Source organism: Micropterus salmoides, unplaced genomic scaffold (assembly GCF_014851395.1).
Source record: "Micropterus salmoides isolate LMB-PRFRI ecotype aquatic unplaced genomic scaffold, ASM1485139v1 Ms_hic_scaffold_11, whole genome shotgun sequence".
NCBI classification, from domain to species: domain Eukaryota; kingdom Metazoa; phylum Chordata; class Actinopteri; order Centrarchiformes; family Centrarchidae; genus Micropterus; species Micropterus salmoides.
Window position 1 is genome coordinate 10,291,785 of NW_024040152.1, and position 12,171 is coordinate 10,303,955.

At 41.4% G+C, this 12,171-nt stretch overlaps 1 protein-coding gene across 1 annotated transcript in view; it reads left to right on the forward strand.

The window, feature by feature from the left end:
• Positions 1-226: 226 nt before the first annotated feature.
• The window catches only part of slc9a1a (solute carrier family 9 member A1a), a 30,878-nt gene continuing 18,933 nt past the window's right edge, over positions 227-12,171 (forward strand). The window contains exons 1-2 of the mRNA XM_038710842.1: positions 227-1,386; positions 11,475-11,947. Coding sequence (XP_038566770.1) covers positions 1,095-1,386; positions 11,475-11,947 — 765 coding nt within the window. The 5' untranslated portion in view covers positions 227-1,094. The remainder of the gene's footprint in view (positions 1,387-11,474; positions 11,948-12,171) is intronic.

Here is a 12,171-nt window from a genome sequence, read left to right on the forward strand (position 1 = left end):
GCTATCAAGAAAAAAATATTAACAACATAGATAAAGCATAGCCTATCTAATTCAGGAACAGATGTGTAAAGGAGAATTTTTGTTTCAGAAGCAGCATTAAGGGAGATCCTTTTTCTTTCTCCCAATGAGATACCTTAAACCTCCATTCCTATAGGTGTCACTGTAGTCGGCCATCCCCCTCCCCTTCCACTCTACACCTTCTCCTCCTCCCATCCACCAAACGTCCGCGAAAGGGTGTGCGTTTTGTGTGCATATGTATGAAGCCACTACAGAGAGGAGCTGTCGCCACTTGTCTTGACAACCCGGGACAAGCCTCTGAAACCAGTGGTCAGCAAGCCCCAAGTCTTTCACCATCCTCCCTCTGACCTGAAAGCCATACCAAGGTCTTGTCCTCCTAGGATCACGATGGAGATGCCGCATGCGGGGACATTAATATCAAAAAGTTGAATTACATTGGGCACACGGCAAAATGCTATGTGACAGCTGTGTGGCTTCTCTTCAAGGTCAGTATCTGGGCATCTCCGCCTCACGGACGAGTTTCTCGGGCAGTCAGAGGGAAGAAGAAGCGTGTTGGGGATGCCGCTGTGTCTAGCTTGCCTCCAGCATCAACAATGACATTTTGACCGAAGAGGACATTGATAGTCACTGACATAGAAACCGACAAACTTGTGAAACACCGCTGGAAAAAAAGGGGGGAAAACGAATAGGATAGGTTTGCGTTTTACAGTATGGTCTGTGCTGTTGTAAAAAGAAACTCGTAAGAGCATCTTGGCATTTCCTGCTTTCTTCAAACGGCCTGTGTCGGCGCGTCTGTCTACCTGGCAGCAAGCAACAACGCAGAAGTCAAGCTAGCCAACGTTACCGGACAGAATGGGTCTCTGGTTCTGTTTAAGCTAGTCGAACCGACCGTTAAAGTCAGTTTGAATGTTCGACGGTTGAATAGTTGATTTAAATTGACTGTCGTAATGTTACGTAGTTGAAACCAACTCAGCTGTAACGTTACCCAACTTCCTTGAACTTGCTTGCTTTTCAGTCGTACTTGCACGATCGCATTTCTTTTCATATTACATTACGCCAACATCATATTCAGCATCATGCCTTTGGGGGCGGGTTCACACAGCCCGGCTGGTATCGGTAAGACTTTACAGGAGCGGGGACTGCTCCTGCTGATGGTTTTGGTGTTTCTGGAGGGCTCCGTTCTTCCTCTCGGAGCTTCCAGCTCTCCGGATATCAGCCACCAGGAACATTTGGACAAACACAAAGTGGCAGACAAAGGGCATAACTTCACTAAAAAACCTTTCCCTGTGCTCAGCCTCGACTACCCCCACATACAGGTCCCTTTTGAAATCTCATTATGGGTGCTGCTTGCGTCTTTAATGAAATTAGGTGAGTATCATGTGAATGTCACGTATGTTGTCATGTTAATGCACGTAGCATGTAGAAATGCATGTGACCTAACAGTTGGGAATTTGAGTTAAGTCTTTCCAGGACATGGTCCTGGCTGCAGGTGTTTTCTTTGCAGGTATGTTAACCCATTTGCAGCCAGTTGTTCAGATGCACCATAACCTGAAAATCAAAACAATTCAAGGTAGAGTTTGTTTTCAGACTGCTCTTTGGATCAAAATCAAATGATGAAGAGATTATTGGGTTAATTTAGATGCCAAAGTTGTGATCAGATAACATGCCACCATACCATTTGGTATGCTGACATAACAAGTTTGACCAGAATAGCTCAATTCAGTTGGCGACTCTAAGGGTAAAGCTATACTGCTGGTCACGCAGATTAGTCATCAGATCTGTCAGCATCATCTGGAAAGGGTATTTTGCTAGTTCTGTACTTACTCCTGCTACAGTAAGCAGCTTGATGCATCAGTCTGGATTTTGGGACACCAATTATTTGGCATATTTTCAACATGGGATCCTCCTAGTGTTTGTGTCCTCTTTTACACTCTGAAAGACGTCTGTATACCTCCTTCTCTTTCCTGTGTTGCTTCACTGTCTGCTGTTTCCTCATCCTTTGTTGCTCGTCACCTCACACTCTCCTTTCTTTCTAAAATCTGTCCTGTCTCTTCATCTATCGTCAAACACTCCCCATGTTGTTCTTTCCACAGAACACTGCAGTGTCCCCTGCTAACTTTTTCTGGCAGTCAGCATCTTGTCAGTTCCCTGTGACATTAGGGGCCTGACTGAGCACCAGCTTGTAGGCGGGGCGCATACAGCCTTTACTTTTTGGGCGAGAAGCCCAGTGTCTCTGGGGAGAGGACAGGCAGAGTGGGACCACCTGGCTTGGGTGGCTCTCTGTTAGGATGCAGCTCAAGGTCATGGAGTGAATATGAGAGATGAGGGTAAAGTGAGAGAGTGAGTTCAAGGCGCGATGAAAGTATAGGAAGCTGAAGGGAGGCAGAAAAGAAATGAGGCAAGTATGTGGGCTGACAGGAGCAGTAAACAGTTGTGACCTTAAGCTGCTGATTATCCCAGGACGGCTGAAAATGGGTTGTGGGTAATTCAGTGTGGCTGCTACACTGCTCAGCCTTGGACCAGCATCTGATTCATGTCCGTGGACTTAATATCTTACAAGCCTAAAAGCACATCCTCAGTCCATTTATTTCTAAAGCATCCCTGCCTGCGTGCATGGTGCCTTTCTGCCCTTATTTCTCCCTCAAATACTTTTCTTGAATTGGTTATACCCAGTGCAAAAGCTTTTAATATAAATCAAAACCCAGGGGATGTAATTTTACTGAGAATATGCCCTAACAGTGTTAAAGTAAGTGGCAAAGCCCTTGTATTTATGAGTTATACTCTGGATTGGCTCTTGTAATAAGGGTACAGACCAATACAGAAATAACTAGTTATCAACTTGTGTCAAAAGCTGTAATTGGCGCTGGAAGCTTACTATAAAGTCATGATGACTTTATAGTGATAAAGTGATACAGTTTTTTTTGTTTTTTTGTTTAGAGGAAGGGTGTGTTTGAAAGTATCTGTGTGGTTATAATCAGGAAGAATAAGAAGTTTCTAAATTATATTATTCCATATTCACCAGCAGTTAAAAACAATAATGAGTAGGCTACACTGTAGGGCGTAATGCTTATTATTATTATTATTATTATTATTATTTATATTATCATCAAACTACCACCCAGTATCAACTTTCAGGTTGACGTTTCAGTTAGGTTAAATCTGATAATGTTCACTAGTAATACATGAACATGCAATGGGACACACCTTTTGGTTATTACCTTGGTGGCTGTGAAGCCGTTTGATTCCAGTATTCCCCTCTTCTAGCGAGACTCCTTGTAACAAGTTTGACATCCATACGTGCAGTTAGTCTCACCTTCCTTTTTTTGTGGTTTGTTAGCTAGTTTGTGATGCTGTTATATGGCATTATCTGTTCAACAAGAATGCAAAATATTAAAACATTTTTGGTTGCTAGTACCTTACTTTATGGAGAGTAGCGAGCCAGACCGTGCTCTGCTTGCAATTATTTTACAAGTGTAGTCATGTTCTCAGCGGTGCTGCAGTTTTATTACCATGATTATCGAGGATGATTTGACAGTGCAAATAAAGAATTGAACTCGATTCTGTCAACACAAGCTTTGTTTATTATTAACACAGTCAGTATTTGTAATTACAGGTCAATCATAAAATGGCAATTAATGTAGGCCTATGCTCTCCATAGTTTGGGATTGAGCTGCTCTCTGTGCGTGAACTGCAACGCTGTGGGTTGTTTTTTGCCTTTTATTTAGCAGACTTCTTAAATCTGGTTTCACTGTGTGTAGTTGATAAGCTGCACAGATGTTTAATTTTCTTAAAATCCATTAAGTCTTGATTAACACTATCTCAGGAATGCTGCAATTGTTTAGCTCATTTGTTTGCCGAGTAAATGGTTCCCTAAGAGGCCTGCCCATTCCTGAAAGGATTGCTTAATATATTGTAAACAATTGATGATAACTAAGGTGGAAGACAGTATCACTGGGTTGACCCATAAAGCTCTGTTTTCATTCTTGAACAGTATGTGTCCCTCGTAGTACCTCCTTCTACAGTTGGTGTATATTTTTTTATTTAATCACAACATTTTGTTGACAAAACTGAAATCGTGACAGAATCAACTGTGGATTTACCTTTGAATTTGCAGCTTAAGACTTAGCTTCTGTCTACACTTTGACAAGGCATTTGACTCTCTGAGTATGTTTCATTAATTATTTGATGTTTAAAAAATAGCCTCATGGGTAGATCAGTGGCTTAGACTCTTTACCATCATAGAAATAACTGTCTTAAATTATTCTTGTCTCTATGAAAAAGATCATCTTTTGTCAATTGTAAGACGAGGTCAAAGTTGGAGCTACTGGTAGTATCTACACTAGCACTTCAGTAGTGATAGTGGAAGACGTGCTTGTGAAGGGTCAAACCTCACTGTTGCGGTGATAACGTCAAACCTCACTGTTGCTTAGAAACATGACCTTTGCTAGAGATCACCTGTGTGAGTCAGTAGTATTGTGCAGATATGGCATCAGGGATCATACTGAAATATACCAGCAGCACGACATTATTAATAATTTAAACCAACACTGGTCTTGCACAAGCAACTTGAGGAGCACCATGATCTACATCATACAATCAAACAATGACCCACAGAGGCTTGTCTTTACACAGCACTCTTTTCAGGACAAGGTCTGAAAGAAAATTTCCGTTGGGTCCAATTGTGTGGCTGGTTAGGATGAGTATTATTCAACGTGGAGACAGAAGTTCACAACGAAGCTGTAGAATTATCTTGGACCAGACTGAGTTTCTGGACAGGATCATATACATGGTTACAGGAAACAACAAGCTAAACAAAAGGTGTGGGCGGAGCTAAGCTAATACTCTAAGGAAGGAAAAGAGACTATCAGCACCCAAGATGTGTGTTCAGTAGGGCTGCAGCTAACGATGATTTTAGTATTCGAAGCTTCTATAAATTAATTCTACGATTCATTGATGTGTCCCCCCCGTAACGGAATCAGCTGTGCATGTTTATAGGTGATAGATATTTTATTGGTCCTTTCGGAAATTCATAGTGTGTCATACAGCAAACATCAGACCAACAACCAGACAGCTGCTTTACAAACAGAAACATCACCGAGTGCTATACAAGTGGGCTTTGGCCGATGGTCGTGCCGTTCACACTACACAACTTGACGGGAGTCTTGAAGTCGTTGTGGCGTTCACACTGCGTGACTGATCGGTGACAGGGGGTCACACACTACAGGAGCTGCGTCACCCGACACAGGTCTCCAAACCACATTTTGTGAAGAAAATACACATGAAACGGGAAATGAGCGATCCTGAACACGAAACAGCTTTTTGTTATTATAAAGATAGCAAATATAAAGACAAAGAATATGGGTGAAAGGATGGATTAGCACATGCAGGTAGCAGGGATTATCTGAGCTACAGAGAGAGCTGGAGGTGCAACTCCCCGACACCCAGTTAACTCTAGACTGTGAGGTTACAACTCACGGCCCAAAAAGGGGAACAACAAACGCACATGTGTACATTTTCAGCTGAGGATTGTGGCTTCCTTTGGCTAACTCAACAATCAATCATGATTTCAGTGAAATGCTAAAGTTGCTGTTACTGTTACCTTGTCTGTGGTCTGCTGGCAGAACACCGGATGCTTTGTGATCAGATGCCGAGGCGTTTTTTCAGTGGACGGACTGTGACATTACAGTGTTGTTGTTTTTTTTAGCTTGAAATAATCCAACTTTCTTCTTTGTCCATCGCTTTCTCTCTCTTCCTCCACTTTGCAAACAGCGGCATCATAATCACGTCCTGTTCACAGCCTAAGTGCAATGTGCAACAGTTGAAACACTGTGCTGTATAGTTATATGGATTAAACGAAGCATCAATGCAAAGAATTTGTGTCGATGCATTTTATTTATCAATTGACTCGATGAATCGTTTCAGCCCTAGTGTTCAGTGTCAGCCACGGGGGGGAGGGCATCTGAGAGAACCAACCCAATTAATCGAAATATTATCACAATATGGCCAAGTACAATATCTAAATCGCAGAAGCTGCAGTTTCTTTGATGAAAGTAAAATGTGTGTCTGATGTACTGTAAAGATGCCCCTGCCTACAAATCTTGTTCTCCAGATAGCCCTACATAGAAGTCTGTCTGAATGGATTTACATAGACTCAATACAAGTCTGTTTCAAAAAGTAAAGAGGCAAATTGAATTCTGGGCTGAATAAAACCGGTTACACTTCAATGTTATTTAGATTTCTAATGTAATGACAAAAGACAAAAGTTAGTTACGGTGTGACTCATCACAATGCAACATCAGTGAAACTAGTGGTTTCACTCACAAGGGTCTGTTAATCAAGGTGAATAAGTTTCTCTCAACACAGCTTACTTACATATAGAAAGCAGGTAAATTAAGAATAATTTAATAGAAAATTCTTTATCTAAACACAGACAATACATAGAGAAAATTAAAACTAAACTATTTTCTTCTATCAAGGCCTGCATCAAATTAGTTGTCTTGACCTTTCTGTGAACCGCAGTATGTTGTGGTGGAAAGCTTGCCATTCAATTTAACATCTTGATTTCTAGGAAATCAATGAATGCATCATCAATCACCTTCCTTAACAAAGCAGCCGTTTTCTCTCTTTTGTGCTCGCTTGATCCAGCAGATTTGGTTGCCAGTATACAATTAGTCACCTGGCAACAGGACACAGTTCCTCGATTTGGAAATGGTCATGTGTAGCAAGTACCAGGCTGTGCTGGGTACACATGTAGAAGTGAAAGAGCTGTTACCCATTGCCGGTTTTCAATATCCTTTGCTGCATGACAGCTCTCAGGAGGAAATGGGGCAAGGACACAGTGCCTGCCGTTATTGACAAGCGGCCAGGATGAACTGCCTGATCTTATAGTTGAAGAATTCTGCAAAAACATCTTCTCTTATATAGTGTGTGTGGGTGTGTGGTGTGTGGTGTGTGTGGTGTGTGTGTGTTAACAGTGCACTGCCCCACTTTTTACTTATCTCTAGTGGTGTGGCTCTTCACTTGATGAACACTGAAGGCCATTATGGGAGTCATGCAGGAGAGATTTAAGAATGTGTTTACTGTCACCACTTAGCCTGGGCTTCCTCGACTGAGTTTTTTGTCTGAGGTCGAGGACGTGTTGAGAGTTTTTACATTTAGAAAGGTCAATACTGATGCTGAAATGGCTTTTTGTCTCAGAATTCATGTCCTGGTTCTTCAGCATGCACAGTCTTCACTGGTCCCTCCTGGCCATCCATGAATGATAATGGATAATTTAGAGTGTCATGTTGGATCCAGTGTGGAGTGTACCACTGCTCAAGGCAGTAATACGTTTAGTTCCTCTAGTAATGACCTGTTTGTCCTTTTCATGAGGACTACACTACCGATCTTATTAAAGGTTCTGTATAGCTGACTTTCTTTGAACTTGGTCAGTCAAACAGTTGAGGTATTATTAGGTAGGTTATTCCACAGCTTCTGCAGTGCAACATGGGCACGTCCTGGTATGTCAGGGTATTCACTGAGAATTACACAATAAAAACACAAATTCATTTCCATTCCATTGACACAAATGGCAAATTGACAGGCTAATTCAAAAATACAAAAATACCACGTTTTCATACAGACTCAAAAATGTAAGGTCTCATGCTGTCACAGATTTAATATTTAGCTTATCTAATATTTAAATATGAGAATTGTGAGGCTATGATATGGAAAGACAACAATGTTGAATTTGCTACAGAACCCTTGATCTCTTGGTAATTTGCTACCTTCTAGCAATATTAGCAGTGCAACCATATGACCTGATATCATGCTGTATGTTTGCTCAGAAATGTAGAGCACAAGTCCCCCAAGATTTGACTTGCAGAAGTAAATGCTCTTTGTTTGCAGACCTTGTTTCTTTGGATCCCATAACACCTTGGTTTATGCACTACCATCTGCTGCCCTCTGTCAGCCTGCGACAGGCAGAACATGCTTATCTTCCATCAAAGAGAATGCTAAACATATGTACATGCCATGGTATGATAAATACGTTGTGTGTTTAGTAAACCATACATACAGATATGAGCTGTTAAATCCATATTGTGGAACAGTGGACGTCTTTAAATTCTTTGCAAGACTTTACACCTGTTTGTAATAAAGCAAGGTGATGATAAAGTGATATTTACTGGCAGAATTTTTAAGTCATTTCTGTGGAAGGCCTGTCAAAGTAATCTATAAGATTTCTCAGATGGGAACCAATTAGCTTACTGGAGGTGTGCAGGCCCACTTGTGTAATCTGGTGTACCCCACGCTAAACAGAGATCTCTGTAGTGTTGACGTCATAGACATTTTAAGCCACAGCTTCTTATGTAACAGGGGGTTGAGATGTTGTGAACATTAATGTGGTAATTTAGCTTTCATTTTGAATCCTCCAGGAAACAAACTGATGCTTTCTTCTGAAGAGACATTGTGCTTTGTATAGTCTCAGAACTGGCTTTGAATTGACATAAAGCGTCAGGGTAAGGTCAGATAAGGTTTCTCTTTAGGCAGCTGTGTTTCAAGCATTTATCCCAGAACATGTGTGTTAACCCACCTGAATGCTAAACCTCTATGGAGTTGGCATGGTCCCTGTTTTCTAATACAGCAAGTGCATTGAAAAGAGAAAAGCAGTTGGCCGACATCTCGTTTATCTCGTAAATTTAGGGCTCCTTAGACCATTTAAGATAAAGGCTTCCTCGCTGTCTTCAGAGCTCCAGCTGCATGCAGCTGTATAATCCACAGACATGCAATTGTTGAGCTTGTGTGCTGAAACACTTAATAGTTTTGTCCTCATGCTGTCGAAGTATAAATATCCCCCACCTCATATGTCTTGTATTCCTGCAGAGGACTTATGATGCTAAACTTTCACATACTGTTAAAACAAAACCCTGCAACATTGAAATGATAAAGTAAAGGTTAAATATAATTCCAGCTCGTATCTCATAAATTATCTATGTACTTGCTGTCAGAATTGTTGTTAACTGGTTTACTGTGTACAAGCCCTCGCCATTACATAACAAACTGTGCAACGTGCCAATGAGTGAATATTAATTAGCTCCTCTGCAATCCTTTTTGAGCAAACGTTCACCTGCCTGTCCCTCCCTTCTTTGCTCAGGAGGGAACACACCCCGTGGTTACTGTGCCAGATGGTGCTGCTGTCACTGCACCATCCATTCTTGGCCTTAATAGCTTAAGCTTTGTAGCTGTGGTGCTTATTGATTTAACATGTGCTGCTTTGGGTGCATTTATCCAAGCATCTTAGGTTAAAATTCTATGTGAATGTTACCATTTGAATCTAAAATTACTGCAGAGGTTAGACAACATATTTCTGTAGAATAGCTGTTGCTTAGGGTGGATATGTCAGTCCCTGCCTCTGTATGTAAATACACACAGACTGCAAAATACTGGTCTTACTGTCTCATTCACAATGAAATACAATCTTTTTGGGGCATGTAATGTGAAGCAAGGACCATCTCTCACGTGAGCCTCCACCATCAACGATAGTGTTTGCACATAACTCTATGAAATTCCAAAAATGTGTCAAATTCAGAGAGTTATAAAAGTAGCATCATTATCTGCTGTACTGCCAGAATATGTTCTCTGTTATCTGTCATATTTTCTACCCCTATAAGATTGTTTAGCCTGTGTGTGACAATGTAGCTTTATTTGGTTTACATTTCTGTGTGTGTTTGTGTGTTAGTGTTAATGCACCATGTCGTCGGCAGGTACATTGGCAGCTGGAAAATGACCCCATGCTGCTGTAGTGTACAGTAAATATAGCCGGGGAAAGACTTCTCACTATGGGATGCACGCTGCAATCTCTTTGAAGTCTTATCCTGTCACCTCACTGTGTATTTATGTAGCCTTGATTGTGTTTATTGTTTCATATGAAACTTCACCACAGCTCAGGGTGATAGTATTTATGGTCCCATGTTCACTAGAGGTGTGCGATATGTTAAGTTTCCAACCAGCCACCAAAAGCCCAACCAGTGATTACCTATATAGTCGAGCAAGTAGTTTCAACTGGGAGCAGCGAGTGTTCCACAAGCTCTTAGTCAAATAAATAACAAAATAAACTCACTATATAAAATATTCTTACACCTATTAACTAAACAGAAAAAACGTACACCTTCTGAATTCAAGTTTTTCAAATTAAGACTAGCTTAATTGCCTTGTTAACTCAAACACAACTTTTTTTAAACTTAACAGAAACTAAATAAACCTCCCCCAAAACATCATGGTTCTTCTTTTTAATGTTCCAACAATCACCAACTCTGGTTTGGTCAGAATAAACCCTTATTTCACATATATTCTGGCCTGACACACTGTTTTTCCCCTCTTCATCTCCCTGCCATTCCTGTGTTCTTTGCGCTACTGAGTTAGCTCGCTGAATGCGAGTCGTCAGCTTTCACTCTGTCTGCGGAAGCAGACCATTAAATTTGCAAAATAAAAGTACAAAACTTGACCCAAAAAACAACAACCCAACTCTAAAGTCACCTTACTTACCTTTGTTGGGTTTGTCTGTTTGGTAAGGGGCCTGTTTAGTGAAAAAAAGGCAACCGTCAAACCGGTTTTGGCCACTCTGTCTTGAGCAATAGCAAGTAGTTGCTAAAGGCTGTTTCAATTATGTGGAAGTCCTCCAAAATTGGATTAGTATGTAAACAAAGAGACAAATTGAAGTTGAAAGATTCTCTCTTCATTTCACAGGCAGCACTTTTTATTAGCCTGGCTGGGTGCTCATGGCATGTGTATTTAAATTGCAGCCACGACTTCATGTGAGATCTGTCTACGATTAATGTTTTGCATACTATTTCCATTTTCTTCCCTTCTTGAATTCACAAGGACAATGGTGTTAGCTGATGTGTCATTCCAGTAACTACACAGCACACAGTTCTTTCCCAACCTACAACTTCAAAACCGGAGGTATCACTTTATTCATATGCTGAAAATAACAGTTCTGAGCAAGCTCTGCCATATCTGCACAGCCTACACAACAATCAGAAGCGTTTCCCTCCTTTCCTGCACACTTTAACTGTGCAGAATATTGCTGAAATAACATTTATGAGTACAAACTATCCAGTAATGTATGTATGTTTGTTTGTTTGTTTGTACCTGTGAGTGCTCTACAATTTGTTATCTGCGTGGTGCTACTACTCAAAAAGTGCGCAGTGTCACAGTTTTGCCTCCTGTAGTGTTGTCTTGGAAAGTCTTCAGCTTTGCAGTGTTTACAAGTGAGAAAACAGATGGGAACAATTCCAGTTAATCTTATCACTTCTGCACACACACACACACACACACACACACACGCACACACGCACAAATACTTCTAAGGTATAAAATACTGCAGTGAATTTCCTGAAAAATCACTCCCCTCATTCTTGTCCTTTGTCTCTCTCCATGCCCTTGCATCTTGTCTTTTTTCTTGTAAATTTTCCCAGGCTTCCACCTGATTCCTCGTCTGTCCAGTATTGTGCCAGAGAGCTGCCTGTTGATTGTGGTGGGTCTTCTGGTGGGGGGGCTCATCAAACTAGCCGGAGAAGATCTCCCCCCAGTGCTGGATTCCAGATTGTTCTTCCTCTGCCTGCTGCCACCCATCATCCTAGATGCTGGCTACTTCCTGCCCATCCGTCCCTTCATGGAGAACCTGGGCACCATCCTGATGTTTGCTGTTGTGGGGACCTTGTGGAATGCCTTCTTCATCGGGGGCCTTCTGTATGCTGTGTGTCAGATCCAGCCAAACAATCCATCCAGTCTCCATACGATAGAGCTCCTGCCTTGCCTGTTGTTTGCCTCCATCATCTCAGCTGTGGATCCCGTTGCTGTGCTAGCGGTGTTTGAGGAGATCCACATCAATGAACTGTTGCACATCTTGGTGTTTGGCGAATCTCTGCTCAATGATGCTGTCACTGTGGTGAGTGACCAAAATAGGGAATAGGCCACAATGTGGTTGGAAACAGACTTTAATGCTTCCATTTGTTATAAGAGAATGCATTTATTGTTTTATCAGTGCCACAGTAAAGGTAGATTAGAGTCAGTTCTCTGTCAAGACTACATAAAATAAACTGCAGTGTGACCACTTGGCTTGCCTGTAGCCCTCAGAAGTATAATTATTACTTAAACGGTTGTAATATGGTT